The sequence below is a fragment of the Tamandua tetradactyla genome, chromosome 24 (genome assembly GCF_023851605.1).
Source record: "Tamandua tetradactyla isolate mTamTet1 chromosome 24, mTamTet1.pri, whole genome shotgun sequence".
Lineage (NCBI taxonomy): Eukaryota > Metazoa > Chordata > Mammalia > Pilosa > Myrmecophagidae > Tamandua > Tamandua tetradactyla.
Genome location: NC_135350.1, coordinates 10061550 through 10087523, shown reverse-complemented (window position 1 = coordinate 10087523; position 25974 = coordinate 10061550). Strand labels below are relative to the sequence as shown.

The 25974-nt window shown below is 39.9% G+C and overlaps 1 protein-coding gene, 1 non-coding gene and 1 pseudogene across 7 annotated transcripts in view; 1 reads left to right on the top strand and 2 right to left on the bottom strand.

The window, feature by feature from the left end:
• The window catches only part of ALPK1 (alpha kinase 1), a 147686-nt gene that overhangs the window by 49105 nt on the left and 72607 nt on the right, over window positions 1–25974 (top strand). For 3 of the 6 annotated variants that reach the window (XM_077142529.1, XM_077142528.1, XM_077142533.1), the window contains 2 exons: window positions 14568–14799; window positions 18905–19059. The exons of 1 other annotated variant lie outside the window; for it this stretch is intronic. In XM_077142529.1, the coding sequence (XP_076998644.1) occupies window positions 14679–14799; window positions 18905–19059 (276 nt within the window). In that variant the 5' untranslated portion in view covers window positions 14568–14678. The remainder of the gene's footprint in view (window positions 1–14567; window positions 14800–18904; window positions 19060–25974) is intronic. 2 more of the 6 variants (XM_077142530.1, XM_077142531.1) reach the window with 2 other exon arrangements.
• Window positions 5071–7322, bottom strand: LOC143668570 (GTP-binding nuclear protein Ran-like; annotated as a pseudogene).
• Window positions 20151–20257, bottom strand: LOC143668645 (U6 spliceosomal RNA). Its single transcript, XR_013168510.1, has one exon. It is a non-coding gene; the product is annotated as a U6 spliceosomal RNA (small nuclear RNA).

The window sequence follows — 25974 nt, the reverse complement described above, 5'->3', positions numbered from 1 at the left end:
AGGTTTTTGTACATGAAGTGCTTCTTTACAAGTGTATACCATTTTCCCATTATGATTTCAGGGCAAGACAAATTGCTGTGTGATGTAGTGTAAAGAGCAAGAGAGGATTATATACAGGATAAGGAAAAAAATGAGACAGACACTGTACAGCACTTTATTTTTAAGCTTCCTACCACTAAAAAGAATGTTTCACTTAAAGTAATTAAAATGTTTATTGTAATGGGAAAAATCCACTATGCTCATAAATAACGACCCCACTTCTCATCTGACTTTATTGAGCCCCCCTGGGAGGAGATTCATTTGCTCCCTGTCAGGATTAATCTATAAATGCAATCACCACTTAGACCTCATCAGTTCTTTGCCTCCTCTTCATTGGCCCCTCTGGAATTATATTGTAGCTTGGATAAGATCAAAATTTAGGATACATTTCTTTTTCACAGAAAAAATTCAGCCGTTGTTATTCCATGCTTTCATATTTGAAAATCAAGCTCAAGACTTACCTCTTTAAATAGTCTGGAAAATGTATTTCTGTCACAGAATGAACAATCTACCCAAACAATATGTCCTGGTTTTGAATCTGATGATCAGTTTTTTCACCACAATAACCAGGACAGAAAGTGACCTCATGTAAAATGACAGTGGATTGGAAATCTTAAGGCAGTGTCTAACTCTTGGAAGACAATCTTAGTCAGCTGCTGTTTGGACTGGGACAAATTACTGAACTTCTAACTTTATCTATCTTTGTATGGAGACTAACTTGCTACCTCTTTCACTGTAATTTTGTGAAAGTAAGATGATCGATCCAATTCTTCTATTTCTCTGTTCAAGATCTCATAATGAATACATATTCTTTTTAATAATATAATAGTGGACAGGAATGGAATGACATTTCAAACTTGTCTACATTTAAAGTAAATTCATCCTGTGTGTCAGAATGTTACTTGGGAATTCTTCTCAAGCTGAGTCACATATTTATGTTCATTTCTCCAATGAAGTTGTTCTTGAATATTGGAAATGTTTGTTCCATTTCTTTGGTAACCTTCAAACTTATCAAGTACAGTTTACAATAGACACTCAATAAGTACTTAACTACTGGTGAGCACTTTGCAAATATACTATATACTATTTTTTGAGCTTCCAGTTTCTGTCTTAAAGCCAAACGTTAAGAAAACAATAGGAAACACAAAATTATTATTTTTTTGCCAGTAGTAGATTCTGTAAAAGCTAATGTGTTGTCTGTTTTGACTTACTCATTTTGAAAATGTGAAAATCTGTACCATCTCATTCTATTCTGGCCAATATCCCTTCACTGGCTAAAAGCAAAGAATAGAATTAATACTGAGTCTCAGACCTGTGTCTTCCTTCCTAGAGAAAGGAGAAAATGAGAATCCTTCTGCTTGGGGAGCTACCAAAGAGAGTGGAGTAGCCCCGAAACAATAAGGTTATCCCCCAAATCAGGTGGCACTCTCAGCACATGTGTTCCGTGAATGAACAGCATTTAGTCAGTAAAAGAACTCATAGAAAGTGTAGAATCCTGAAAATCTCGTTTTCCAAGTCAGCCGATGAAGTGAGGGCCTTGAGACTCTCACTTTCCTCTCAGGAAACTGAGAGGGCTGAAGCGGGCCTGGCTTCAGTCTCTGGGGCTACAAGCTGAACCGTGTTAAGGACTCTGGGCATTCACATATACTCACGAGCTGCTTAGGGGCCATGTTGAGAAGTAAGTAAACAAACAAAGAAAATAAATGTGCTATCTCATGTTCACTAACACAGTGTCTTTTTCCCCCATAAGATCATGTGTGAGTAGTAAAATCCTGCTTAACCTCCTTGTCCCATGGAGTCCCTTGGCACTGAGTTGCACAGGCGGTCACGATGTTGCAGAAGTCGGAGACGTGCAGGTTTGTCCTGCTGGATGACACCTTTGCTTTTGGACCCTCCAAGTGTGCGGCTATCCAAGCGGTTCTCCATCACGGCCGCTTGCTACTCAAGGAAATGCAAGTCGGTATTTGCTCCCAGGCCAGTCGAAGGCTCCCTGCCAAGACCCACGGATTGCTGTTGACATGCGCACGCTGTGGGGATCACACAGACACACGGTGGACTTTTGTGAGGTCAGCGCAGGAGGGCCCTCTGCCAAACCCCATCCAGAGGCCCACCACCGGGCGCCTTTCACATTTTAAGTATAAAATAAATAAAGAGCTTTGTGCGTGTTTCAGAGCCAAGAAGAAGATGCGGGGTGGGGGGCTGTTTCTCCCTGATCTGTAATCCAAGGGATGCTCTTCTTTCCCCTTAGCCACTTCAGGCTCCCTTTCCTGATAGTGACAGAGGAGTAGGAGTGTCTGATTAAATCAAGCTGGCTGCTGGTGGTGGTTTTTCTTTTGTTTATTTTTAATTTATTTTTTTTTAATTTTGATTTTTTATTGTTTTTAAGCAAATAAAACTCATATCTTTCTCTCTGGAAATGTCTAACTAGTCATAGTAGTCTCCTACGGTTAGAATTTCTATCGATTAATCGAATATGGAGATGGAGAAATAAGGCATGATCCCATTATTTGTACTGGGAAAAGTATCAAGAACCTACAGACTTTGTATAGCCCAGCAATTTTCTTTCTCAAAAATAAAAAAGCTGATGAAGTCAACAAGGAAGTCAAACCCAAACAGGGTAAACTAAGGATAAATTGGGTGACCCTTAAAAAATGAAATAAAAAAAAATGTTATTGATAATAACTGATGCTGATGAAGCCCTTATTACCTGCTAGGCACTCTTCTTTGTGTTTTACACATATTAACTCAGTTAATCCTTACAAAAAACTCTGTGAGATTGGTCCTCTTATTATCTCTTTTTACAGATGAGAAAACTGACATGATTTCCTTAGCAAGGAGCAGAGCTGAAATTTGAACCGAGGAAATTTGACTGCAAAGTGCATACACTTAACACGCTGCCTATTGATGACAAAGATGGTGAAACTGCAATTCTTCATTCCAATGTTCTCTGCTTCTGTAATTTCAGAGCCCTGCTCGTCTCCTTTCTCTAGGACAGACTGCTTTTATGGGAGGACATCTCTCATGGCAAAGTCTACATCGTTCTATGCAAAATAAATTAATTGTCCTGACTGGGAATTATAAATACAGCTCTGGAAATGTTTTGTTGCGAAGTTAACGCCCACGTTTGCTGACCTCATAAAAAGTATACAATGCTTCACAGCCCTAACAATTTTATATCACATTGCACTGATGTCGTTTCCATATAATGTACCACACCATCATCTGGGTTTTCCTCCTACTTCATCCCAGGAAACATCCAGCAGGTTTGCTCTTCTCACTCTGTTCCTCTCCCAGAGCAGCACAGACTGAAGTCGAGTCTACTTCATTTCTTCTTTTGAAGGTGAACCTTTTGTCTTCCGGCAGAGTTACCCTTGCTGGTTTTGTTGTTTCTTTCCCCAGAACTCTGGTATCTATTTATTGGGAAGCAAAGCAGACTTGTCTTTTAAGGACAGGTCAAGACCCCTCAATTCTTATGCTGATGGTCTCTGCTTGGTGGTTTGGGCCAAGTCATTCAACCTTCTCCTTCCTCTTCACCTCCATGACTCAAATTCTTAATCAGGACATTGGTTGGATAAAACCCACCTCCCAGAGGATGCGCCTCAGACTGAAGGCACTTTGAAGTTTATAAAATGTTTTCTCCTGCTGTATCAATGTCTCCCAGTATCATAGTGGTTGTGGATTTGAGGACATAAGGAATGAGTACGTGAGTGCTCTTCTATTCTCTGGGGAGCAGTTAGGCAAAGAAAAGTCTCCTGGAAGTACCGTTGCAAAGACAGCAGTACGGGAGCCCGGAGCCAGGACCAGATGGCAGTCTTGATTCACCTTGACCTGAGATGTCGCTCCTCTGGCCATGCAGTCCAGGCTAGTAATTCGTCAGATGTCACCACGGCTGATGGAGTGGGTAACTGTAGCCGAAGAGTAAGAGCAGCAGCCCCGTAATGATGGCCTTTTCTTTTTCCTCTTTTTTTCTTCCTGAGGCTGCCAGGTAACCCATTCATGACCCGGAACACTCTCGTTGCACTTTCTTGTGCAGTCAAGTTTGGTAAACACATTCAGCTTCAGGGGGCGGGGGCACCAAGAGCAAGAGACCCAGAGGGAAGGGACAACTTTGGTATCCAATTATCCCCATTTTAACAAGGGGTGGCCCTCAGGCTAGAAATCTTGATATAGAAAAATACAAAAGAAAGCTTCATTTTCACTTGTAGAGTTACCTAAAATTTATTTTGCTTATTTTTTTTCATCACAGTCCATTCCATTTTCAATGTAAATGGAGTGAAAAGTTAAATAGAATTTCTTGGCCATCTAGTGGTTGTTAAGCTAATGGTTCAAACTTTCTCTCATCAATTAACCTCAATAGTTTAAGCTTATTCATTGATTTCCCAATTACAGAGGAAGTTCTCCTCACAATCTCTGCTCAACTAGAATTCTTTTCCTCACTTCTCCCTCCCCCTATTTTAAATCCCAGCTCAAGTGCCCCCAATTCTCTGAAGGACTATGGAGTTTCTCATCGGAGTAACTGGCCCCAATCCTAAAGCAGTAACTGGTATTTATACCTATACAGTTCTCCGAAAGTTTGGTTGCCACTTCATTATTTTTTTACTTTTTCACTTATTATCAGAGAGGTACAAAAAAGAGGAAATACAATGAATACCCACAGACTAAACAACCGGTTTGAGTAAAAGAATATACCACTTGTTTTAAAGTCTCCTGCGTGCCCCCTTTCCATCCTCTTCCCTCTCCTGATAAGGGATCCACTATCATGAATCTTCATTTTCTTAATAGTTTTACTATACATAGCTTTATCCCGTAACAATATATTGTTTAGTTATAAATGTTCACAAGCTTTATTCATATGCTTTTCTATGATTTACTTCTTATGTTTCTAAGATTCATCCATGTTGCTACATGTAGCTGTAATTCATTCATTTGCTTTTTTATATTCCAGTGTATGGGGGTGCTTCAATTTACTAATCCATTCTTCTGTTGATGTACATGTGAAATGTTTCTTCCTGGATGCTTGATGGTTTGGTATTACTGACTCTCAGGGCGAATGTTCTTACACCTGTCCCCTCGGTACAGGTGCAAGAGTTTCTCTAGACTGGAGAACAAACCTAAGAGTGGACGAGGGTCGTAGTGGGTGTACGTCTCCGACTTTCCTGCACAACACCAAACTACAGGTTCCGTTAGGGGTGGATGAGGGTCATCAACACCAATGTTCTTGTCAATGCTTGAGATTATCAAACACAATTTTTTTTCCAGTCAAGAAGGTGTGAGTGGTTTTGTTTTTGTTTTTAATTGTGGTTTCAACGTTTATTTCCTGAATGCTAATGAGGTTGGACACTTATGTTGATTGGCTGTTCATGTTTTCTCTCATGTGAAGTGTCTGTTCAAGTTTTAGCTCATTTTTTTCCTATTGTGTGATTGGTCGTTTTTCCGTGATTTATAGGAGCATTTTAAAAATATATATTCTGGACAGAAATCCTTTGTCAGTTAAATATATTACAAATACTTTTTCTTAGTTTGCGACTTGTCTTTTCATTTTCTATATGGTGGCATTTTATCCACCAGAAATTCATATTTTTAATTAATTAAATGCATCAATCTTTTCCTTTATGGTTTGCCTTTTTTTTTGCAAATGCTTATGAAACCTTTCTCTCACTAGAGGTCAAAAGGATATTCTCTTTTATGTATTCTCATTTATTCTTACATATTATTATTTTGTCATCCATATTTGTCTTTAACTAGAACTGATTTGAAAAACAATTAGCTCAATGTTATATGTTGGACTCCGTAATAAATCAAGTGCCTATATATACATACATATATATTCCTTATTGTATTTCTAAGTCAATTTGGCTAGATAGATATAATAGAATAATATGGCCAAAGTTATCTACAATAAACTTTTGTATTAATATAATTTTATTTTAATTATTAACATCTGTTATTAATTAATAATTAAATTTTTAATTTAAATAATTTTTAAAAAAGGTATTCCCTTCTCCTTCCTTGTTTTTTGTTTGTTTGCTTTATTTCCTTCAAGAGGGTCTTGATTATTCTTGGACTTTGTTCTCCTGTATAAATTTTAGAATCAGCTTATCAGGTTACACAACACAGACATACAGAGCTGTTGAGAGTTTGATTTCAATTGGCATTGAGGTTATAGATTAATTTGGGAAAAATTGATGTCTTAATAATATTGAATTTACCAGGCCACAAACTTGTGGTATCACTTTACTTATTTAGGTTTTCTTTCATGTCTTTCGAAAAAGAAAATTTTATCATTTTCTCTTTAAAAGTCTTGGATCTTTATTTTTAGAATTATTCCTATATACTTCATGCACTTTTGTGTCTGTGATGTGACTGTAGCAGTCTTATATTTGAAACTCAAAAAGGAAACAATTATGTTCCAAAATAGCTGAATATGCAGGTCCAAAAAAATGAAGGTCTTTTTTTTAACTGCCACATTCACTCGAAGTCCATTCGCCTCCTTCAACATCCCAAGGATTAAGCACCTGTTCTGCTTAGCTATATAATAAAGTGGCAAACCTGCTGTATCACTGACATCACAGGAAAGTTGCCTATAAGACTGGACTTCTGACACGGGGCTTCAGCTTCATCTTTGCACAGGTTGTCATCCTCATCCGGCAGAGCAGTTGTCTGAGCAACTCTAAGTCATGTTCATACTGTGTTGCCAAAGCTGGGTCCATGGCAACTTCTGCTGGAGCAAGAGCAGGCATGGCAACAAATTCCAAATTAGGGTCGCCAATCAGTTTTCTAGCAAGTCAAAGGAAGGGTTTTTCAAAGTTCTAGTTACTTTTGGCAGAAATGCTATCTACTGAAGATTCTTCTTTTGGTGGAAGACAATGAGTTTTGCCTTAACTTTCCTGCATTTAATATATTTGTTGCTGTACAACATGAAGTTTTCACACACTTGTACCCGATTTCTATGCAGGTTAGGTACATTCTTGTAAGTAACTCTAGATGTTACATCAAACATTACAATGGCACATTGGGCTTGGATGTAATAGTCATCTCTCAGTCCAATGAACTTCAGCGTGAGTATCCCATATGTTGAATTTAATAGGTCCTTTGTTGTTATGAAACACAAGGGAATGGACCTCCACACGCAATGTGGCCACATACTTCTTATGATATTCACCAGTCAAATAACATTTTACGAATGCACTTTTTCCGGTACCACCATCACCAACCAATACAAGTTTAAACTTGGTGTTCTTCTTGAGTGGCCATTGCAATGGTTCTTCCAGAAGTGTTTCCATCCCTCATTGGATGGAGGGCCTTCATATACTTTTTAATTTTTTTTTTGCATGGGCAGGCATCGGGAATCGAACCTGGGTCTCCAGCATGGCAGGTGACAACTCTGACACTGAGCCACTGGCACACTGCCGCATATACGTTTAATTATACCTTATGCATTTTATGGCATTGTATATTTTTTAACTTTTTACTTTGAAATAATTTCAAACTCACAGGGCAGTTATAAAAATAATGCAACCCCCAAACAGTGAACGACACTATTCCCCCCCAAATCCACCAATTTTCATACTTTGCTACTTTTGCCATATAATTCTATCAGTCATATCTATCTATCTAATCTATTTTTTGAGCATTTGAGAGCAGGTTGCACATATCATACTCCTTAAATACATAATACTTCCATGTACACTTCCTATGAACAAGAGATTCACTTATATAATCACCTCTAGTGCAGTTAGCAAGTTCAAGAAATTTGACATTGATATAAAACTTACTTTCTGTATTGCAGTTTTTCTTATGTCCCAATAATGTCTTCTTCAGACTTTTCTCCTCCATTCTTAGACCCCATCCAGTATCAAGTATTGCGTTTGTCATTATCTCTTTACTTTGCATTCATTACTGTTTTTTAAATTATGGAAACGTGTTTACAACATAAATCTTCCTTTCTCAACTCCTTACAACATACCATTCATGGAGTTAAACACATTTACAATATTGAAGAACTTTCCCTTCTCCGCAAACAGAAACTCTGTATTCATTAACTCCCCATTGCCCCTTTCCTCCCATCTCCCCTGGTGACCTGTACTCTACTTTATGTCTCTGTGAGTTTGCATATTCTCTGATGTTTTCTTTGTGGTTACCATGGGGATGACATTTAAAATCCTAAATCTATGACAATTTCATTTGCTTTGACACCAACCTAACTTCATAAGCATACATAAACTTTGTTCCTATATTTCTCTGTTTTCCCACCTTTATGTAGTTCTTGTCACAAATTACATATTTAAAAGTTATTAGTACAAAACCATTGATTTATTATTACATGTTATGGTTTTGCTTTTCAGCACCCGAAGGATCTAAAAAAGGGTGTCGCAAATAAAAAAAACACATAAGTACAGGTATTTATATTTATTTATGTCATTGTTTTTACCAGAGATCTATATTTCTTTATCTGACTTCAGTCAGTTGTCTGAATTGTCTAGTGTGCTTTCCTTTCAAACTGCAGAACTTCTTTTAACATTTCTTGTAGGGCCGATGTAGGGATGACAAAGTCCCTCAGCTTTTGTTTATCTGGGAATGTATTAGCCTCTTGCTCATCTTTGAGAGACAGTTTTGCTATATATGGAATTTTTGGTTGGAAATTTTTCTGTTCAGCATTTTAAATATGTCTTTCCGCAAGCTTCTTAACTCTGTGGTTTCCAATGAGAAATCACAGTTACTCTTATTGAGGCTCTCTTGTGTGTGACAAATCGCTTCTCTCTTGGGTTTCAGAAGTTTTTCTTTATCGTTGTTATTCAATAGTTTGATTATAACATGGCATGGCATGGGTCTGTTTGGGTTTGTCTTGTTTAGAGTTTGTTGAGCATCTTGGATGTGTATATTTATGTCTTATGTTAAATTTGGGAAATTTTCAGCCATTATTTCTTTGAATATTCTCTCCGCCCCTTTCTTTCTTTCTCCTCCTTCTAAGAGTCACATAATGCATATATTGGTACACTTGTGTCGCACCAGTTCCTCCTGTTCTTTATTCTCTGATCACTTTTATTTATTCTTTTTTCTCTCTCAGACTGGATGATTTCAATGGTCTTATCTTCAAGTTCACTGCTTCTTCTGCCAGCTCTAATCTACTGTTGAGTCCCTCTAAGGAATTTTTCATTTCTGTTGCTGTGGTCTTCAGCTCTGTTTGGTTCCTTTCAATAATTTGTGTCTCTCTGTTACTCTCTTTGTGTTCATCTGTCATTTTCATCCTTTCCTGTAGTTCTTTGTTAATACTTTCCTTTTTTTATTAGTTATTTAGTACTGTTTACTTAAAGTCTTCGTCTGATATGGCCGAGGTCTGGTCCTCCTCACTGGTGGTTTCTAATGCTTTCATCTTCTCCTGTGTCCTAGTCATTGCTTCCTATTTCTTTGTATGTTTTGTAATCGTTTGTTGAAACCTGGTCATTTTGATATTTTAATGTGTTACTACTGGAAGTTAGACTCTAAAGCATCTGTTTCTTAAGCTTTATCCAGTTAGTGTTATGACAGAGCATTCCTTGAATGCCAAGAGCTGACTAAAGAAATAAATAAAGAAAATATCTTTCCTAGTCTTTTCAGATTGACCTATGCTGGTGTTTTCTAGTACAGCTTATCCATATAGTGATTTTAGAGAATAGCTCCAGGCCAGAGCGTAGGGACTTCCCTGGTCTTTTCCATGCATGTATCTCAGTTTGGGTGTCCCCATTTGGCCCTAGGGATTCCCTCATTTTCACGGTTCTGAATGTTCTCCCTTCCCTAGGAAACAGTTTCCTATGAAATGATCCAGAACCAGAAATGATTCTGGATCCTGTACTGTCAGAAATCCCCTGCTCCAGGCATCCACATTCTATAGGAGAGTTTTGTGAGCAACCTTCTACATACAGGGCAAGTTCTGGGACAGCAAGTCCCTTAGTTCTGCCACCAGACAATCTGGGCCAGATATTTGCACTACCAGCATGTGCATGAATGCTACTCCGCTCTCTCTGGAACTGCGACCAGGAATCCACACTGGAGTTCAGGCCAGCCCCGTGCCAACCCAGTAAAGGGTGGGACAGGACCAGCCAGGTTGCCTGAGAGCCTTCTGCTTTTAAGCGATCTTTCTCTTGATTCAGTGCTTGCTCTGTTACTACAGTCCTTGAACTATTTTCTGGAGCTTTGAGAAAGATGTTGCGGCCAATTTTTGCTGGTTGTACAAAGCTTCTGTGGGGAAGTGGAACCCTGCAGCTTCTCATTCCACCATACTGATTGGGTCCAGTCCTCTGTAATTAGCATTGTATATTTTCATTATCATATTTTATAACCATTGTTGCTGATGTAAGGAATATTTTTCCTAAGATTGGATTTATTGGCACCTTGAAGGTTTGGTAAAGTTTAGCTAGTAAAAATATCTATGCCTGATATTTTTCTGATAGGAAGATATTCAACTATTGATTAACTTTCTTCCAGAATATAGGACCAAGTCTGCTTTCTATTTCTTGACTTCTTTTAAGTATAACATATAGTTTAAATGAATCTCCCATTTTATCTAAATTTTTAAATTCATTGACATATGAATTTTAATGTTCTCTTATTAGCTTCTAAAAAAAATCTCTTTAGCATCTTGAAAGCAATACTTCAGCATTTTTATTCCCATTTCCATTTATTTGTTCTCTCTCTTTCAGTCAAGTTTGCCAGAAGTTAATCAACTTGATTTGTCTTTTTAAAAATGGGAAACTTCCGTTATTCAATGTACAGCTCACAGAATGCTTATGTTCAGGGAGTAAAAAAAAATTGATATGTTTTAGAATTGAAAATGAATATTTTATACATGAAATTGACCACAATTTCCAGGGGGACTGTTGCCTGAAGAAAAATATCCTGGGCTCCAGCCTCTGCTATACTTACCTAACAATGAGCCATACAAGTCTGGACAGATGGTTGATTCCAGTGTATTTCTCATGTTACAATATTTTCTTCCTATTGTCTCCCCTGAATTCTAAAGGGAAAATAGAAAATGCTATCATTTTCAAAAAAGTATAAAGAATATCATCAGCCCATTTTAGAGGATCACAAATACTAAAAATTAACTACCTTTAAAACCTCTTCATTTTTAGAAACTTTTTTTTTTGTTAAAATCTGATTGCTTATTGCAGAAAGTATGATTTATCTTCCTTACTATCTTTATTGTTAGAAATACAAAATTGAAGATGCCGCTATGTCTCTTCCTATCAGATTTCTTCTGTATTTTCTGTCCTAAAGTATGGCACCATCACCCATCCAGTTTTGAAACCTTAGACTCATCCTTAACACCATTCATATCCATCCAACATCAATACTGCATTTACTCCCTACATGATTTTCAAATCTAACCGATTTTCATCATCTCTAGAACTACCAGCCTAGTTCAGAATCACAACATCTTTCACCTGGATTAATGCAAGCCTACCTCACTAATAAATGCACAGTCACTCTCTCCCCAACCCCTACCCCTCTGATACACACTGCAGCTAGAACCACAGTGATCTTTTCCAAATAAGTCTGATCCTGTTTCAACTGCCACAAGTAGTTTCCTAACACTTTTAGGGTAAAGACAAAATTCCTTACCTGGCACACAAAGTCCTACAAAGAAGCCCTTCCTTATCTTTCCAGCCTCGCCTCGCATCAGCTTTCTTATTTCATTTCTAGTTTATCCAACCTGGCCTTCTTTCATTCCCTGTATATTTCCTTCTATTTTAGGGTCAGTCCCCACAATTTTAATTTCAATAATTCTTATTCCTCTTTCAGAGCCTATTTTAGGTATCACATCCTTAGAGAAGCCTCTCTTGACCTGACCTAGTTTTACCCAAATGACTATGTCAAGTCTTGCTTTTATGCTCTCAAAGAACCACATATCTTGTCCCTCTTTCATGATGGTTGAGACAAATGGAGAAGGTTTATGATCCTGTGCATCAGGAATCGAGGTTTCAATCAGGACACAAAGCAAATAAATATAGTTATTTTGTAATTAACTTCTGAAATTCAAGCTATTTCTAAAGCACTGAAAAAATACACATAATGATAGTATCCTGAAAGTTTCTCAGAAGAGCTAGGGATTTTTCAGTAAATAATATCAGATATTCCTCAGCAATAGATACCCTGATTTAACTAGACTGCTGTGCTGTTGCGTATGTAATTTATGAGGTGGAAGGATTCTTAACAAATGTTTCAACTAACTCCCTCCAATAACAGATTAAAAAAGTGAATCTCAACAGTCTCACAAATAACTAATGAAAGAGTGAAATCAATCCACATATAGCAACAAATAATGTTGAGCCCTATTATCTGAACTAGTTTCTTATTTCTAGATTCCCTTCATTGCTACATTCCGTCTCTGCTTAAACTGCTTACAGGAACAGAGCAATTAAAATCTCTTTAATTTGCCAGTATAAAGGAAGACTGCTTCCTATCACAAGCTCTTTGACGAAGGCGTGATGTACTACTGAAATTATATTGTGCACAGCTTTATTTCTTTGTGCACCAGTTCTTCCTAATTCCTTGCTCTACCAATCTTTCTCTAATCCCAAAAAAAGAATCCTAAATAAGAGGAAACTCCTTCATGCTTTAATTTAGGATTTGAAGAAAAGCATGTCCCACTCAGCCACAGCTCACTCCAAGCAAAGTTTGTTCTTAACTTTCCCAATCACAAATGCATTTCTCAGTCTCCATGCCAGCCTTCTGTGGCAGCCAGTGTCTCCCCTTTTCAGGGAATGGTGAGGATGAGATAATGTTGCTTTACGGCCTTTTGTCCATTCTAGTCCACTCATTGGCTTTCTTCTGGATGAATATTCAAAAGGGACAAGGCATGCACTACTCTATTCTTAATGACAGCAGTATGAGTAAAGTTCTGACAGCATTGATTGCTTGGTTGTTTTCACAGAGAGGCGGGCTAATGGCCAGCTTGTGCCACAAAACATTACGATGTACACATACTTCAGCTAAAAGGAACACTGGAAACCATTTATCCAACAACCCAACGCACCCAGGAATACTTTCTGACCTATCCCAAACAGAAGAGGGATTAAATTTATGCTAAAATATTTCCAGTGACTAATTGTTTAATACTCACATATGTGAATTCTTTCACATAGCAAGAGGTTTATATTCATGAACTATGTTTGCTTGTTCATTATCAACAAATACATGATTATTTTAATGAAACAGGTACGCGGCATCTTAAAGATTTGCTTTGGTAGTTCTATCTGTGCAATGTATGTGTGTGGATACTTTACAGTCTAAAACATAAGGTATGTATCAGCCAGGTTAGCATGAGAAATTCACAATTTAGATTACATGGTTAACGCATCCTTTATATTCTATTCCTCTTAAGTCACAGAATGATAAAAAGAGAGGAAAGAATGCTTTCTTGCTATTTCAAATTCAAATTAACCTCTTAAAAGTGAGACCATTGGGTAGAAGAGCACGTTTTGCCCCTAACGTCAACATAATAAATCACTACTTTAGCATTTTCAATTATTACTTCATTACACAGATAAACTCAGAGACACAGGGCTGAAAACCATCCAGCTATCTGTTACTTTCTTCCCTTTCAGATTCTCTTGCTTTGATAATAAATTCAGCGTACCCTATATTGGTGTCTAAAAGTGTTCCAGACAGGAACACCATTATCGTGGCTAAGTCAGAGATAGAATAATTTTATTTTGTTTACGATGTACAGTATTTAATAAAAGGAAGACAAATTATTTGTTAATCAAGTAAATTGTTTTCTATTTGCCAGACATTTTTGTGCTGTCAATAAAGTTATTTTGTTTTTGAAGTTACCTTGACTGTAATAGTTCATCATACTCATATTTACACAGGACATCCCTCAATTATATATGCTGAATGGCAATATAAGTAGATCTATTGATCCATAGGATAGATCCGTCCATATGATAGATCTAGAAAAGCGGGTTTTCTGGAATATTTATCTTTTTATTTGGCAATGTGCCTGGCAGTGAAGAGCTTTAAATTTGGCATCTATCATTGCCTATCTTGATCTACATTATATGATGTTAAATACCATGAAGAATCCTGCCCAGGGGAAATCAGCAGTGAGTTATGAGAATGCTAAACTTCATATTACCATGGGTTTGTGTCTGAATATTAGAACTGATAGCCAGATGCTTCCTGTAGGCTTCCAGAGAGGCAGAAAGTGTGGTGCTACTGGGATCCCGAGGCACCGATGTGAAGTATGCAGAAAATACATAAATCATAGGGTGTATTCATTTCATTTGGCTCTTAGTGATTTCGCCACCTTCACTGTGGGTACCCAGAGCTCTGCACCAGGACCCTCTCCCTTCTGCTCCCTGATGCCTTTGAGGGGCTGCCTACCAAGACCAGGCCCTGCAGTAATTTCACACAGTCCCCTAATAAAATCCTCAGAGGCCATCATGTATTTTCATGTGTTCGCCCTATTATCCCTCCCTGTTTGAGTCTTACAGATAATTGATGATGCTTCAGTTAATCATCTCTCCCGCTCTTTTGTTCACCAGGTACCTCCGCCTTGAAGGGGCCCCTTTATGGAGAACCAATGTCTTCTCCTAGGTAATTGATCACTGTAGACCCAGGGACACCCGATTCATCGTGCAGGGAGGGAGATCATCATGAATAATCAAAAAGCTGTAGCTGTGCTACTTCAAGAGTGCAAGCAAGTGCTGGACCGGTTCTTGTCTGAGGCGCCAGATGTGTCAGAGGAGGACAAGAGCAAGGGCCAGCAGTGCAGAGGTGAGGTTCTGAAGGGAGACACCAGGGGTGAGCCAGCAGGTTCACTCTCCTCTTCCCTGCCCTATTTTTCTTCTCTTGGCAGATGACCACCGAAAAATGAGTGGATTTCTAGGGCATGAATGGGACATGGGCTGCCAGTGGATGGGCGGGGAGGAAGCTCACTTTGTTGCAGTGAATTGCTGTCAGTTCTAATTTTAGGCTTCAGTAAACATGAGGCTACAAGAAACAGTTTAGTTCAAGAAGAACAAAGGGTCCAAGTTGGCTGGTGCACGTAAATTTCAATTATTAAAAAAATGAAGCAACTTTTGAATGGTGGTACATACTTCTTTCAAACTAAGATTTTGTGCCTCATCAGTTTCCATAGACTTCTGCAGTTTCCATAAATATGTCATCTCGTCAGTCTAATCTCTCTTTTTCAAAAATCATGACACATTTCTCATGCTATATTCCATGCTATATGTAAAAAAAAAAAAAAAAAAAAAAAACACTGATAACAATACCATGATTGCCCCAATATCAGGTTTTAAGAATTTGGTTTTTAGGTCGTTTCATAATTCATGCCATTCGTAATTTTAGATAAGTCATTTAAAAAGTTTCAATCACCAAGTCTAGAAAGTTCAAGCAATTTTTATTTCTTTATTTCTTCTTTAGAGAGTTAGAGAGAGGTAACCCTCTTTTCTTAGATTTCTTTTTAGCATTCTGATAATATTTCTCCATTTCTTTAAGTATATTATTTTTACTTCCTTTTAATATTTATCTTTGTATTTTTTCTGCTTTGTTTTCCCTTCCAGAAACAAAATCTCCCAAATAAAGTACACACTCCCCATTCCCTTTAGGGCTGTGGTTCTTTATGCAACCACATAGAAGGGTTTGGGGAGAGTCTCTCTCGCATGTGTATACAGACACATACATTTTTACAGGGGCACTTTTGGGTGCCTATAGGAGTCTTAATTATTTGTAATCCATTATTTGTGTCCCTTTGAAGATAATGGGCCCTATATCCAGTCTTTTCACAACCTTATCTTATATGTTTTGCTTGTTATTTATAAATGTGTTGGTCAGCCCAAGACCCTCTGGTTCCTACCAGCCCTGGAGGCAGGCAATGGCAGGTACCTGGCAGCCCCAGAGACTGCTCAAATGCTAGTCCTAGTTCTCCCCCCGCCAGTGTCGTTGTGCTCTGTTGCTTCTTCTGAAGAGAGTTTTTCTCTGGTCCTTTTAGTCCTTAGGGTCTTTTGTCTCAGCCCAAATTCCTTTAAACTTTGTGTTCTCTTTAGGAAAGACTCTGAGCACCCTAATCAGGTAGCATTTTCTTCTTCTTTTTCTAACCAAATGCCACAGAAGAGGAGAAATAATCAGTTTAGTTCCAGATAAGGCAAATCACGCTGTAAAATCACTAAATTAGACACAGCCCTTCAGGTAGGCTGCAGTGGGAAGCAAGGGAACAGAGCAGGCGAGGAGGCTCCTGCTCGGTCCCGGGATGACTACCCGGGTTGGCCGAGGCCGGTTAACCAGACACGGGAGGACAGCTCCTGTGCAGTGCTCCCCATAGCACCCCACAGCCCCGTGGTGCAACCGGCCACAACTGCGGGGCGGGCGTGTCCCACCCGAGCGCACGGGAGCTGCGCTCACTGGGGGCAGAGCCACCCGCTCGACAGGTGGTTTCTGAGCAGCCACCGATGTCTCAGCTCGCATGTGCTGTGGGAAAAGGCATCAGTTCAGGGTCACATCTGGGGGGCTGACCAGCCCAGGACCTCTGGAACACAAATGCTGCGTCGTTATTCCCTTCTCTCCTCCTCTGGATCCCATCCTTTTCCCTCGGAAATTTCCCTTGTCGGCCCACGACTAAACCTAACATCTTCCCCAGAGATGGAAAACGAACAGAAATCCAGACAGGGGTGCTTTTAAAGATGATTTTATTAGAGGCATCTTTAATTTCATCTTTAATCTTATCCACCGGACTCTCCATGTCCTGACGTGATCCTTAGGGAAAGAGTGGTGAGGAGGTGGCAAGAATATTATAAAGAATAGATTGTCTACTTATTAGGAAAACATTTAAACCATTTGTTCCCAAAGTGTGGCAAAATTCTGTGATCCCCAAATCACATTTTTGTTGTCATTTGACTACCCATGTTCCCTTATGGATAGAATGTCCATATAATTTATCGAGCAAATTGGAAACTTCTGAGAGTGAAAGGAATGCTGTTATTAAGTATGCCAGGACAACTGGAGCAAACCAGGAGGACTGACTAGTCATCCTACTCATAGGTTATTAGGAAGCATCCTCTAAGCAATTTTCTCCATTTGAAACACTGCATGCATTAGAAACATTGCAGAAATTGAGTTATGTTGGTGGTGGTAAAAGGACCAGGTTTTCCAGGAGGATGTGACCACACAGTCTCCTCATCCCATGACTCTGTTTCTTTTGGGGGAGAGCTGCTGCATAGAAGGTGCCAGAAGTTCTGGGCTGCTGGATGAGGGGTGTGGGGAGAGCGATCATTTCGGTGTGATCTTGTGAGTCATTCTTAGTAATCAATCCAGATCATTCACTGATATTCCCTCAGTGCCAAGCAGTCCTTTCCCACCTTGTTGCCAGAGACTTCCTTACATTTGCCCAGTCGGTGGCAAGTCCACAAAAAAGCCTCGTGCGTTATAGCACAGGTCTCAGTTCTCTGGAGTTTATGGCAGGCTTACTGGTGGCAATGTTTGCCTTGAATGCTGAAGTCAGCAGGCCTGAGCTTGATTGTAAAGGGGCTGGGGGAAGAGCAGTCCACACAGTGAGAACAGTATGTGCAAAGCTGTTAAAGAACTTTATGTGGGGCAAAGCCTGACCCATCTCATATTTTAGAAAAAAAGAGAGATCAATAATGTGGAAGAAGTGGAGGGGACAAGATTGGCAGTTATTTGGGCAAGAATTACTGATAATGAAGAGCAGGAACTGGATTTTAGGATACACGGTATTTGATAACCGCTTAGATTTGGAGAGTGAGAAAGAACAAAAAGTCTAAACTGACTCCTGGGTTTCAGGAGAACCCCAGTGGCTTGTGGATGTTCAGTGGATGGTGGTGTCATTCATCAAAACAAAGGATACAGGGGGTAAAAATAAAACAGATTTAGAGAAACAGTGGCGCTCTCAGTTTTAGATATGTTAAGTTTGAGATGCTGGCGAGACAAATATTTGGATATCTATAGCTGGCAGTTATATGTACAGGTTCACAAACTCATATCCAAAACCCTGGGGTTTTTGTGTATTTCAGAATTTTTCAAGTGTTAGGAAAAGATAAAGTACCTATTAGTACATGTACCTCTATCACCTTCACTTCACATCTAGGGATGCACCTATGATCAAAAACATTAAAATTTTTGCAGCAAATTTTTCAAATAATCACACTATTTGAATAAATAAAACTATAGTGTCTAGTCAATTCAAGTTCAGTGCTAAACTTAAGAAAAACATTCCATTTCCTGAGTTTTTTGGGTTTCCAAAATTTGGCTAAGGAATCGTGGACCTGTATAAGTATGTCTGGTGCCAGAAAGAGATTTAACATATCTGCCAATGGGAAATAGGGCTGTTTCCATAATTAATTAGCACCATTTCGTATCTCAGTTGTGTTTTTCATATTCATTTTCCCTGTTCAAGTGTAGCCCATGGGGAAAGTAGGAAATGAGGTGAGGTCTTGGAGGAACAACACAAAAAAAGGCCTACTAGACAAATTGACTCTGCGTTGTCCAGCTGCTGCCAGTCCAAAATGCCCTTCCAACCCAGTCCCTTTCTCGTTTTACAGGGAAAATAATATTTCCTTCATTCCTTTCTCTGATTCTTCATGCAGAGATAGTCACTGAAGTGCTTTGCTTCCTGCTAAAAACCTTTGTTAATGCCTGACTACCCCAATTTACCTGTAGGGCAAAGTAGGCCAGGGCCACCCTTGACAGGTGACTTCTCGCTATTATTCTTTGAGTCAGAACCAACAGCTTAGACCAGCCAGCTAGAGGTAGAGACTTTTTATTTTTTGTTTTTTTGCAGCTGAGGTGCTTCATCATAACACTGGCTGCTCGACAGCCTTTTCGCTTGACTGCAATTTCCTTACGTGAACTCTGACCTTTTCAGCTTCACTCCCCAGCGAGCTAAGGACCCTGATCCAGGAGGCAAAGGAAATGAAGTGGCCCTTCGTGCCTGAAAAGTGGCAGTACAAACAAGCCGTGGGCCCAGAGGACAAAACAAACCTGCAGGATGTGATTGGCGCCAGGTTGCAGCCGTTGCTGGTAGGAAGAGCCACGCCACCTGCTCCCCTGACACCCCCAAGTGAGGCATTTAGACTTTAAGTGGTCTAATAGATTAAATTTCTTTGAAGCTCAAGACAGCCCCCTTCCCTTTTGGTCGGCTCTATCAGACTGACTAGTGTGTGTGTTGGCGGGGAGGAGGGGGGGGGGGAACAGCTATCCGAAAGCCTGGCTTGCCCATAAGACCTTCTGCTGGGAAGCCAAAGCCAGTTAATGTGAAGAAGGTGCTCAGAGGACCTAACCTGAAACCCCATCGCTCTGGCATATTGGCATGCCCTCGATGGTCTAGAAGGATTAGTTTTGATTTCACCATGCCTCGCAGAGCTTTTTATTCTGAAATGCCACTTTCTAAAAGTTGGGTAGAGTTAAAAAAAAAATGAATTCCATCAACGTGACTTTCTGTTTAAGCTGTTGAACCCTGGCACATCCCGGCCCTGGGCCCCACTGGGGTCATGCACACTCCCTTATCTTCTCGTGATTAAGGACGTTCAGGAAGCATCAAGGCAATTGCTGATGTGCATATTCCTAAATTTTTTTATTGGAAATGAATCTAACTTATACCACCACTCCAGATAGCATAGAAACCCAAGAAAAGCACATGAACTCAGATTTGGGCTCATAATTCAGGCTTTGGGTCTAGGGATGCTACAGGAAGTGCCATTTTCCTTTTGGGTAACATTGTTTTTTAAACCCATCTTCTCTAAGATGATTGCGAAGGAAGAAAGTCTACTGGTTTATATGTAATTTTTCTCATGTAAAAATAGACTCGTCTAGAGACTAGGCATTAGAAGCAATGACAGTGTCCTAAAAATTTTATTTTATCTATTTATTTGTGATTGTGTTTGCGTCATCCTCAATAAATGTGCAGATAATGTCTTTGTCTATAAGAGAAAAAGGAATCTAGGAGAGACACTGCAATCTAGGTAAATACAGCAGCTTCTTTAAAGACTTAATAGAAACAGTAATCCCTACCTCTTCCATCCCGCAAACAAGCAAAACAGATTCAACAGGATGAGCATTATAGGCAAAGAAAAGTGGAAAGCATGCAATGGTGAGCCAGGGCTTTTTTTTTTTTAAGTATGGAACGCTTCACAAATTTGTGCGTCATCCTTGCGCAGGGGCCATGCTAATCTTCTCTGTATCGTTCCAATTTTAGTATATGTGCTGCCGAAGTGAGCACTGAGCCAGGGCTTTTAAATAAGCATGCCTCATGTGAGTGGAGAAGCGGAATGGAATTAACATCTATGATTTATCACTCTAGGCTTTACAAAGTGCTTTCACAGGCATCGCCTCATTTAATTCTCAAGATAACTCTGCAGTGATTATTACCATTAACATCCTTATTTTACAAATGAAAAAATTTAGGTGCAGGAAGATTAAGAGACCAGTAGCGAGGGAGCTGTGACTCCTAGTCCACTCCTCCGACTGCAGTTCTCCCCCCAGAAGCCCCTGTGACTCCTAGTCCACTCCTCCGACTGCAGTTCTCCCCCCAGAGGCCCCAGGTACGGAGAATGAAAGCACTGGTAGGAGCCCCGAGACGTCGTCCTCTAAAGCAGGCCACAGGCTGTCCACTAGAACTTTCTGCAATGCTGGAAATATTTTGTATCTGCACTGTTCAGTACATTAGGTCCTGGTTACATAGGACAACTGAGCACTTGAAATGCAGCTAGGTTGGCTGAGGGACTGAATTTTCATTTTATTTTATTTTAATGAATTTGTATTGAAATAGCCACATGTGGCTAGGGGCTATTATTACTGGACAGTGCGGCTGTAAGGCAGTAGTTCTCAAAATGAGGTCCCCAGGCAACAGTATCAGGCATCACCTGGAGATCTGTCAGGCATCACCTGGAGATCTGTCAGGCATCACCTGGAGATCTGTCAGGCATCACCTGGAGATCTGTCAGGCATCACCTGGAGATCTGTCAGGCATCACCTGGAGATCTGTCAGGCATCACCTGGAGATTTGTCAGGCATCACCTGGAGATCTGTCAGGCATCACCTGGAGATCTGTCAGGCATCACCTGGAGATTTGTCAGGCATCACCTGGAGATCTGTCAGGCATCACCTGGAGATCTGTCAGGCATCACCTGGAGATCTGTCAGGCATGCAGAATCTTGGGCCTCACCCTAGACTTTCGGAATCAGAAATTCTGGAAGAGGGAGAGCAGGAATCTGCACTAGTTAAGTCCTCCAGATGATTTTGACCCACGCTGACGTTTGAGAACCACTGCTTAAAAGAGAAGAGTATGATGGTGAGTGGGGGAAATAGGCACCTGACAGGGATTTAAGAGGAGAAGGGGCAAGCAAACAATTAAAGGGCTTATGAAGGTGGTAGAGGAGGAGAATTCTGTGTGGAGGTGGCAGGAATTCAATCAGAAAAGACGTTCTTTTCCATCAATTCAGGGAACTGTTGTTTGGACTGTTTAGACTGGAGCCATTTCCAAAGAGCCAGCGGCTGGTTCACTTGCTTGGAGAGTCCTTGTGTGATTCAGACAGGGGCATATAAGAAAGAACTTTACAGAAATTCCAAAGAAGGTGAGAGCAAAATAGCCTCACAGAAGGAATGACTCCTCGTTTGACCTTTGGGCCTTAGAAAGTTCCTCTGAATTTTGAACATAGACTTAGAGACCAAGACGTAACATCGCCAAAGACAGATTTTTACTCCTCTGTTTCCATTCCGCAATCACTAGATCCTCCGCTCCGCATTCATTCAAAGCTGGTGGTGACATCAGCCGGAAACAGTATTCTTTAAAAATGCAACTCTCATTGCATTTGAGTGTTAACGTAAATTTGGACACAAGCTTCTCATAGCTGTTAGGCTGTTTTTAAGAGTCTATAATTCCTTTCACTATCCTTCTGTATATCATAAAGATTTCAAGATAAGGGAAATAGAGGCATAGAGAATTTAAGGAGTTTGTACCCAGCTCATAAGGTCACTCAGTGGCAGTATTAAGAATCAGCCCATTAGGCCTTCTTTAGTCCCTATTTAATCTGGAAGCCTTTTGAACTCTGAGCATCATTTTCTTTAGCTTACCCAGTGAGTTATAAATTAAGTAGCCACACCTCCTAAAGACTTTTAGGATGCTTTCCTATTGTGTCAGACCCAGAGTGCACAATTGTTAAACCACTCTATTTTGTAAATACAGAGAAGTATAGCACCCTAGAAGCCAATCTCTTCCAAATCTGTACTATTTTTAATATTTTAGCTTGTAAAAAGGAGGTCATAAGTAAACTCTGTGACTTGGTTTTTGTCCCACTATACTGCTAGTTTCAATAGTAGACTTTACTGAAGCTGGATATTTACATTTTAATAATTGATTAATTACAAGATCCCATTCTTACAAGACAGATAATTGCATGCTGCTGTGTTCGTTCTCTTATCATCTCTTACAGTTTGTTCATAAATCTTAACTTTCCATGATTTTTTTACATTGACTCTTTCCCACAAAAGTTTCCCCTCCATTTTTAAAACTAGCATGAAACTTAGAGTGTAAACACTGTGTCTTTAAGTTAACTCCACAGATAACAAAGTTAAACAGAAAATACTTTAAAAAAAAAAAAAGACAAATCATAAACACTATTTTCTACCATGCGTCAGTTGGTGAAATAAAGGGCCATTCATAGTTTCATGCTTTTAGGTTAAGCTTGATTAGGAAAAATTTTATGTTTGGTCTTTGCTTTCTGTTCTCCACTGCTTCCCCCATTTGGTGCCTCCCACCCCTCCCATCCCTTTTCCTTTGCTGTGTGGCCACAGACAGAAATTTATGGCAGGGGCCAACCTCTTTCACACTCCACACAAAGCTTGCTGACTTGAGAGAGTTCGTCCGCTCTCTCCCAGAAAAAACACCTGCAGTACGCGCCCCGAGAAACCTGGAGAGATGGGAGACTAATGTGGCTGTAATAGCTGGGCAGTGTTTTCGGTATTATGCCCTCTCCCCAGGTAGATGAGTCTTTTCCGAGATGATACCAATTATTTATTGCTGAAACATCTGTTGATAACTGCAGCTGCCCTTGTGAAACAAAGCATATCACGGGGTCACAGGCTACAGGGACCTAAAATCCTACCTCATGCTAGTTTCAGACTATTCAACACCACCCTCAAGCCCATGGGTTACCATCATCTTTAATGTCTCATCATGCCATAGAAAATACTTTGTAAACACCGCACTGCCCTGCCCTTCGGGCTTTGAAGTATTATTTCATCTTCATCAGTAATTTATATTCCAGTGCCATTGTGCTGTGGGAAAAAGAAGGGGAACTTTTTTTTTGTTTCCCATTTAATTGTATATCGCCTGACACTTTGACCTGTATTATTAGTATTAGTCAGAAAAAAAGGATTTTCTCCCTCTCTTATTTAAAAATAAAATTTCAAGGGAGAGTAAGCGCTCCTCCAGCTCTTTTCACTCGAAACAATGTTTACACTCTGAGAAGGAAAGATGAAAAGCCTGTGCAATTTTTTTCAAGTGTTGGAGAAGGGCATTTCAGTTTGTGAAAGAACTGTAAGGCCCTTCTAAATATCATTCAGCAAAAGCTTTGATGGATTTTTCACAAAGTATTGAAGGCATTGAGCGCTCATTTCTGGGCGGCTTGGTTTGCGGCGGCTGCAGTAGGGCGTCTAGGCAGGAGCCCGTTCTCGATTCTGCAACACCAGGCAATGAAGACACAGGCTGCAACCTGGATGTCACCTTTGGTCATTTTCTCAGTAACTTTCACTCTTCTAAAATGGACAATTTCTGTACAGGGTTTTAAAATTCAGGAACTAGGGCGGGCCACGGTGGCTCAGCAGGTAGGAATGCTTGCCTGCGATGCCAGAGGACCTGGGTTCGATTCCCGGTGCCTCCCCATGTTAAAAAAAAAAAAAAAAAAATCAGGAACTAAAGCTTGCGAAAGGGCATATTTGGATTTGCATGTTCCTGGCAGTGGGGAGCGGCTCGGACTGCTGAAGGACCAGGAGGGATTCTGCGCCAGACACTGGTGATGACTGTTCTCCACGCGGTTCAGGGACCCTGATGCTGGTGGGTCCGTCTCTGTAGAGGGAGAGAGTCTGCTCCTAGCCAGTCCTAAGTTCAGGGTGATGCCACTTCAGGGAGACAGGGTGATTTCTACAGATTTTTTAAAGGAGATGATGCAAGGTCAGAGTGAGGGTCTTTTCCCCCATTTTCTTTTCAACTCTGTAACCATAAAAATGGATAATCCAATATTTTTCATGCCACAATCAATTTTTATTTTTGGGAGGGCGGTGCATGGTCCTGGAATCGAACCCAGGTCTCCCACATGGAAGGTGAGCATTCTACCACTGAACCACCCATGCGCTTAAAGACTGATGCTCTACTGACTAAGCTATCTGGGTTCTTGTTCCTGAAACAATCAATTTTTTAACGTATAGTATAACATATATACAAAGCAAAGAAATAAGAAAGCAATAGTTTTCAAAGTACTTTTCAATAAGTAGTTACAGGACAGATCCCAGACTTTGTCATGGGCTACCATACCATCCTCTCATATTTTTCCTCGTAGATGTTCCAGAATATAGGAGGTTACAGGGCTTAAATATTTTTTATCACATTTTTTTCCTTTTTTTGTGTGTGAAAAATAACATATATACAAAAAAGTTATAAATTTCAAAGCACAGCACCACAACTAGTTGTAGAACATATTTCAAACTTTGACATGGGTTACAATTTCACAATTTTAGGTTTTTACTTCTAGCTGTTCTAAAATACTGGAGACTGAAAGAAATGTCAAATTAATGATTCAACATTCATGTTCATTTGTTAAATCCTATCTTCTATGTATAATTCCGCCATCACCTGTGATTGTTCCATACCTGTCTTTAGTTTGCCATATCTCTCTTTTGTTTTGGCTATGGCAATTCTAAATTTTTCATATTGGAAGGGTCTGTCACTAATGTGGGGTAGGGAGATGGAACTATCTGATGTTCTGGAGAGGCTGGGCTAGGTTTCAGGACTGATCTGGATCAGGGACCCATCTGAAGGTTGTAGGTTTCTGGAAAGTTAGTGCCTGGAACCCTTGTGGAATTTTATATATTGCCCTAGGTGTTCTTTAGGATTGGCTGGAATGGTCCTGGTTGGGGGTGTGGCAGGTTATGATAGGTAGCAAGGTCTAACTGAAGCTCGTCTAAGTGCAACCTCCAGGGTAGCCTCTCGACTCTATTTGAACTCTCTGCCACTGATACTTTATTAATTACACTTCCTTTCCCTCTTTGTTCAGGGTGGAATAGTTGATCTCACGGTACCAGGTCTGAATTCATCCCTGGGAGTCATCTCCCACGTCACCAGGGAGACTTTCACCCCTGGATGTCATGTCCTACGTAGGGGGAGGGGCAATGATTTCACCTGCAGAGCTGGGCTTAGAGAGACTGAGGCCACATCTGAGCAACAACAGAGGTCCTCCAGAAGTAACTCTTAGGCATGCCTATAGGTAGTCTAAGTTTCTCTGCTACCTACACAAGTTTCACAAAAGTAAACCTCCTGATTGAGGGCACGGCCTATGGATTTGGGTGCCCCTAAAGTTTGACACAGTATCAGGGGATTCCTTGATGGTAATGTTTGATAGTTCCATATTTTACTTCTCTCCCTCAGGGGACTTTGCCAATATTTTCTGATTATTTGCTTAATATACTTTAGGATGTTTCCAGGCACTACAATAACCTCTATAGGATTAAAAGACCTCTTTCTTATTCTGTGCTTCCTGTGTTTCAGTTGTTCAAATGCGCTGTACAGATACATTGAATTAGATTAAACTACAGAACAGAACACTACAGAAAACTTCAGTTCCAGATCAAATAAACCTTTTTACCATTGGTCTCAAAGAGTATGTGTGGTTCTAAAATATAGACACTGTGTTCCTTACCCCTATGTTCTGAATTACTTTAACC